This window comes from Propithecus coquereli, unplaced genomic scaffold (genome assembly GCF_000956105.1).
Source record: "Propithecus coquereli isolate 6110/MARCELLA unplaced genomic scaffold, Pcoq_1.0 Scaffold68, whole genome shotgun sequence".
NCBI lineage: Eukaryota > Metazoa > Chordata > Mammalia > Primates > Indriidae > Propithecus > Propithecus coquereli.
In genome coordinates this window covers 4,998,378-5,005,703 of record NW_012152840.1, presented here as the reverse complement: position 1 = coordinate 5,005,703, position 7,326 = coordinate 4,998,378, and the positions used below count along the sequence as shown (strand labels likewise).

The 7,326-nt window shown below is 34.5% G+C and overlaps 1 protein-coding gene across 1 annotated transcript in view; it reads right to left on the bottom strand.

Annotated features, from left to right (window-relative positions):
* LAMA2 (laminin, alpha 2) overlaps window positions 1-7,326 on the bottom strand; it is a 551,451-nt gene that overhangs the window by 449,699 nt on the left and 94,426 nt on the right. Inside the window, exons 6-7 of the mRNA XM_012660792.1 lie at window positions 6,097-6,214; window positions 1,221-1,404 (exon numbers count right to left, since the gene is read on the bottom strand). Coding sequence (XP_012516246.1) covers window positions 1,221-1,404; window positions 6,097-6,214 — 302 coding nt within the window. The remainder of the gene's footprint in view (window positions 1-1,220; window positions 1,405-6,096; window positions 6,215-7,326) is intronic.

Here is a 7,326-nt window from a genome sequence, read left to right as displayed (position 1 = left end):
CAATCCTAGTATTTTATTTTATAATTGACAAGTTGATTCTAAAATTGTATGGACACACCAAAAAACTATGAAAGACAAAATAACCTTGAAAAGGAAGAATAAAGGTAGTGTACTCGTAATACCTGAATTCTAGGCTTTCTAAAAGCTAAATTAATCAAGATAGTGTGGTCTTAGCTCAAAGATAGACAAATTGATCCATAGAACATAACTGAGGCTCCAAAAATTGACCCGTGTATATGAATAATATAAAATCGATTGATTTTCAACAAATGGTACTAGAATACAGCATAAATCTCAATCATTATTTCACACTACACACTAAGATTTGGACCATCGGCCTAAAAGTTAAAATTATTAAGTTTCTAGAATAAAAAAAAACAATATCTTGACTTGAACAGACCCTTCACAAGAGAAGATATGGGAATGGCCAATAAGCACCTCCAATGAAAATTAAATCCATAATCAGATGCCATTTCATGCCCACTAGATAGCTAAAATTCAAAAAGATAGTCAACATTAAATATTAAATATGATATGAAACAACTGGAACACATATGCCATTTTGGCGAAGATGTTATACATTACTATTAATTTGGCCAAATGTTGGTTCTTACAAAGTCAAGCATGTACCCACTCTATGAAACAAGCCTTCTACTCCTACACATTTACACAAGATAAATACATGATTACAAAAAGACTAGTATAAAACCTGACTACAAAAAGATTAGTATAAAATCATTTGTAGGAGCTAACCCCCAAACTAGAAATGACCCAAATATCCATCAACAGGACAATGGATTAAAATTTTTGGTATGTTCATGTCGAAGAATACTACTCAACAATTTTTTTTTTTTGAAAAAAAGAACTACTGATGTATAAAGAACATGGAAACATGTTGAGTGAAAGAAGGAAGACACAGACTAGTACGTACTATAATTTCATTTTTATGAAGTTCACTAAGAGGCAAAACTAATTTATGCTCTAAAAATCAGAACAGAGTTTGCCTGGGGATGGGGATGGATTGGAATGAGGCACGATGGAACTTTCTGGAGTGATGGAAATATATCAGTATATAGCATATTTCAACTATGAAATATCCCTAGTCACTGTTTAGAATTTGAAGTTCAACTTTTTAGCGAAGCTTTCAAAATTATTTTTCTGTATGATACATCTTTGTATTAAAAAATCAAAAATAATGCTTTATGAAAGAAAAGGGATACTTTACCCCTTTGGGTCTGAAGAAGCCGTCAATGCATGTCTCACAGTTTATACCAGCAGTGTTTTGGGTACAATTAATGCATACACCCCCTCCAATGTACTTTCCATGTATATTTAAACTCAGATTTCTTCTGGCAACATTTTCATCATAATAGCATTCTCCAGCTTTTCCATGACAATTGCATGCTACATTAGAAAAAATAATGAATATTAATTATAGGTTTCAGATACATTTAAAAATCATTTTTGTTATACATAATAGATTTTTTATACTATATAGGAAATTACATTCATTTAGCATACACAGACAAAAAATTATCTAGAAAGTATCTGGATTTGTTGGTTGTATTCATAAATTACCATATTTTAATGAAATTTGAAATAATTAAAATATGTAAATTAAGCTGAATCATATGAAATTGCCAATATTTGATTGATTTTGATTTACAAAAGTGGAATTTTGCATAGTTCAATCTATATCTTTCTATTATGACAAACAATAGATTATTGAATGATTATACTGAATGATTAACAGCCAGGTGATCTGTAATTACTGTATGGGAATCTCTGTGTTAGATCCTATGGGTAAAAAAGAATATGTAGGATACAATTCCTTCCTTTTACTACTAATAGTAACTAAAACTTATTTAGTTGTTTATTTTCAATGCAAAGTTCTGTTCTAAGTGTTTCATATTTATTACCACTAATTTTAATCCTCAAAATGCCTTTATGAATCAGGTATTAGTATTAACCTCTTTTCGTTATATTAGAAACCTGAGACAGAAATGAAATAACTGGCAAAAGGTAACCTAATCAGTATTGGAGACCAAACTCTGAAGTCAGTGCAGTGTAGAATCTGCACTGCTAAAATCTGCCAGAATCCCTTCACATTGTACCTGGCAAGTGAGATAAAACACAAGAAAGGTGTCAACTAATCAAGACAAACCGAGAGTTAGTTTGCTTAGTGGCTAAGATCACGCAATTCTGCAGCACACAGTCTTGGATTTGGGTGCCCTCTGCACTTAGTCATGTGAGGTTGGGAACTTCTTAATTTCACTAAGGCTCAGTTTCCATATAAAACATGAGGTGGTCAACAGTAATGACTAGACAGGGATATTTAAAAGCACCAAGTGAGATAATGCACGTAAAATCATCAGCATGATGCCTTATAATAAGTTCTCAATTGATTTTTCCTCCTCTTCAACCTCCTTGTCTTTTTCATGTTTCATTAGAGGAATTCAAAGAAGTAAAAAATCACTTTCACCAGAAAGGACTGGGTAAGGCTTTGAAAAATATGAAAAATTTGTATTAGGTTATATTAGGATGGGAACTAGGTAAAGATATCTATGCAGTCTCATTCTTACCTTATGTTGATTTTTTTTATGTGTCCTTACATTGATTTCCACGTATGTGTGTGTACAGGAATGCACGTATGCATACAGTCCAATCTTTTTGCTTATTCCACAAAGGGAGAAGGCCATTTATATGTTGTTTCGAACTGCTTCATTTTACTAATAGTAAATCACAGAGCTCTTTCCATATTAGCACATGTATCCCCTAAGGCTATACAGGGTACTACTTGAATGGACATATTTGTCGAGTGGATGAATAAACACTTTGATAAATTAAAAATATTTTCATTGTTTAATTCATACTTCCTTAATTATGAATGTGATCATGTTTTTATAGGGTTATAAATTATTTCTTTTCTGGAAATATATTTTGATCTTTGCTCATTTTTAAAAGGCTTATTGAATTTTTCTTATTGATATGTAATATTTCTTAATACAGTAAGGATATTATCCTATTGTCATGTTTGTTGCAAATACGTTACACAATCTGCTGAATTTTGGTTTAGAATATAGTATTTTTGCTATATTAATGGAAAGTTTCAAACTTTATTCTAGGAAACACAAAGTAAAAACTATTAACCACTAGGCATTATAAGCAGTCTTACACAACGAGGACAATACACAAGAGTTCTTTTTTTGTGTTTTTTAAGAGATGGGTCTGAGTCTTGCCCTGTTGCCCAGGCTGGTCTCAAACTTCTGGGCTCAAGGTATCCTCCCGCCTCAGCCGCCTGAGTAGCTGGGATTATAGAATGCACACCACCACACAGCTATGAATTCTTAAGAACTCTTTAGTAAAAATATACTACAAGAAACAGTCAAAATTTCTGCTGCCAATAGAAATATAGAATAATACAAATTTATTCTCACACTATTTAGAATTAGTGTTGTCACAACTATTTAGAACTATGAGTTGATGTAAGTAAAACACTGATGCCTTAGCAACAGTCCTTCTCACACTCCATGCAGCCAGGACCCTCTGCCAACGGCCCTGCTTGCTGTCTATACACTGCATCCAGCCCAGCTCTGACTGTAGCCTCAGAGGACACGGATAATACCTGCTCACAAAGAGCCATTTATTTTGCTCTGTCATCAGCAACTTACCATTTCACAGAATGTCCAAGACATATAATATAAAACTATTCCTCATGTATCTTTAAAGATATATCTTGCCTTAAGTAAGCTAGATTGATGAAAATCCAAATTAAACTCAAATGAATCAAAAGGCAATTGTTCATTTTATGGAGGGATTTGTCATGTCACAGAAGGATTTTTATTAAGGTGATTGGAATAAAATTCAACTTAGAAAAGAAAATTTTTATATGGGCTTATAGGAATGCATATATTGACAAAAGTGTGATGTTTATCTAAGGTTTTATGGTTAAGACCCTCATCATTAATTTCTAGGTTTTTAAAATGTTTATTATTCAGTTTGGGAAAATACACATTTTTCCCCTACAAAGAAAGAAAAAAATTATTTCATAATCCCACTATTTAAAAAATGTATATGGTAGCAAGTGGCAATCTTTTGCTTTGCTTCATCTACCTCTGTTGCTAACAAGTTGGTCTGTTCTTTTTGTGTTGTGTTTACACACAGATACACAAGTGTGAAAGGATTTTGCAGATCTACTTCACATAATTATAACTGTATGATAGGATGTCAGTGGAAATAGGAAGAATCCCTACCTTTAATAGCAATTCTGCTCCCACTTGTGATTGCTGACATTCCACAAATATAAGAGAAATTTAATTAAAATTTAAAGAAGTTTGAGAGTAAATATCCCTGGGTGGCATTTCGTTGAAAGTCACTCTTAGGAAAGAATGTCTGCTTTTTATGGAGAAGCTTTGAAAACTGAGGGATTAGCCAGAACAGGGCTAAAAGTAGTAGAACAAAAACAAAGGCTAGGCCTCCAGTGGCCCCCTACAACGGTGGGTGCCTGTCCAATGACGGCCCATGCCTCCAAATATGTCTCAGTGATGATGGGATATTTCTAATCCATAATATCTTTACAAGCAGGCAGACACAATCAGAAAGCAAATGAGGTGAGTGCAGAAAATGACGGAACTCAAGACATTGATAGCATATGCAGAATCTAAAACTGAAAAGAAAATACAGTCATCCCTTGATATCTGTGGGGGATGGGTTCCAGGACCTCCCTTGGATACCAAGATCCACGGATGTTCAAGTACCTGATATAAAATGGTGTAGTATCCGCATGTAATTTGTGCACATCCTCCCATATTCTTTAAATAATCTCTAGATTACTTATCATGCTAAAACAATATAAATGCTTTGTGAATAGTTGTTATATTGTATTGTTTGGTATTAGTTTAAAATGTCTACCAAGCCTGTCTGAAGCCAAATATACTTAAAGAACTGAAAAAAAAAATGTGGTTAGGGCTGATTCACTAAAATATTAATATTTGAATTCAGTTGAATTGGGCTTCAGACTAGTTTGGGTTTACATTCAGCACAAGTCTATTTTTAAGTCTTTTCTTGGCCTGAGAAAATCTCCTGAAACATGTTTCTCCAGTACCCCTGTCACCATATTGGGCTATATATTAGGCTATAAAATCATCTTCCATACTTCTTAGGTATTTCCCTTCAGTAAAAACTAGACATATGGGTTGTCTTCAAAGTGATATTACAAATGACTATTTGTTGACACATTTGCACAGCCTGTCACTTTACTATTTTTTGTTACTGGCTTTTTTCTTGGTGGTCACTGTCCAATAATTGCTATAGCTTAGTTTATACTAGTGAGTATCCCTGATGCCATTTTTATATTACCAGCTTTATACTACTGTCATTAATGATAATCCATATATTTAAAATATTAATGCCTATTATTAAGTATTTATTTTCCACAAATTTGATCTCTTGCCTTCTCTGTTACCTTTTACTCTTGTATCCTTCCCAGCTCCTGCCCCCGAAAGCCACCCTTTATAATTATAACTAATGAAGCATAGGCTTTTTTTTTTCAGGTAATAAACTGGCTCTGACTTGGGGTATAATCTCTCCCTTCTGATTTCCCTCCTTCTCTTAGATGATGGGTATTCCAAGCCTATTTACTCACAGAGGGGGGAAAATTGTAGGGCTGCAAAGGGAGTAACTAGAAGAAGCTGGAGCTAATACATGTTTCAGAACCATTTCATAAATATATGTGTTTAGAAGGCTAGTGTCTAAATAATCTAGGTTTTGCCTTGTTTATTTACATTTCTATTAGTCTATATATACATTATGCTATAAACTTCAGGTTCACCCTAATGACAAGTATATACTATGCTTTTATCTATTTCTCATAATCCTCACACAATGGTAAATTCATAAATATTTGGTAAATATTTGCCATATTAAAAAAAACTGAAAAGCTGAGTAACTAAGCAGGGTAAAGAATTTACCAGCTCTTGCCTTGTATAAAATATATAAATTGGAAATATGAATTTACCTAAAATCACCACATGTTTATATAACCTGTGTCCCAGGAAAGGAAGAATGACACATGCTGTTGGCTTCTCAAGAACATACCTTCACATTCAGTTTTAGTCAGAAAAGTTCCAGCTCTCCAAGGTTTCTGATGGAAGCCCGGGCAGCACTGATCACAGCTATCACCACATGTGTTATGCTCACACTCACAGTGAGATTTCTAGTCAAAAAGAGGGGGGAGCACATTGTTAGCATTAGTTAGCACCCTAAGGGAGGAGCTCTCACTGAAAGGTAGTATGAAGAAAAAACTATTAGACTATCTACCAAAATGTATAACTACTTCAGCCAGGGAAGGAAACCGTGCTAACCTTGGGGTGGGTATATCTGATCATCAGCTTAGGGAGGTCCAGGCTGGTTCTGGAATCACCGGGTTTAGGTTTGGGATCTGCATGTTTTTGGGAGTTGGATGTGCCTGTTTTAAGGCTTCCCTAAAAGTGCTGTTAACATTTAGGAATGTGGCAAAGAGGAGGGAGTTGGTCCCCAGGCATCTAGGGGCATAGGCAGAACAGAAACTTAATGTCCCCAGGACTCAATCTCCTGTCTGTATGTGCTCTGAGTATAGTCTCCATTTACCACATGGAACTGGCCCTCCAACAGTGCTTTGTGGGCTCTCAAAGCTTGGAAAATACTGCCCATCAGTGTAATTCATAGAGAATACTTGCACCACACAGAGAACGGCACTACAACTTTGCCATAAAAATATGCCAGAGTACTTGAATCTTCCTAGGAGATAACACTATTATACATTAATCAGAAAACTAGCTCTGAGTATAATGTTATTTGTATCACAGTTTTAGTTGAGAAAAAAAATCCATAGCCCTACCTATATTCAATGATCTCACTATTCAATGTATTTTTTTCCATAGACTGTAAAGTAGATGATTTTGAATTTCACCAGTTTGTTTATGACAGGAAAAACAGATGCTCATTCATCATCTCCTTTAGCTTATGTTCGCTTAATTCACTGTCATTAATGAAAAATTCTACCCCAAAGCATTCCAGCATTTTCTGGCTTGGCACTGTCAATGTTCTCTTGAGAATTCTTTCTTCCACCCCACTCCTTATTGCCCCTGCCCCACCTTAGCCTTCTGGTCCATGGCTGTTTATATATTACCTTTCATGTACATTTTTCATTTGTTTGCATTAATTTTTTGATTAAAAACTTTAAAAGAAATGGTCAGGTTGATTGATGGTAGGCATTCTCTAAAGCCAAATCATGTAGCCAGCTGTCATAGCTAGAGAGGTTTCAAAATAGATAGACCAGTTTGGAAC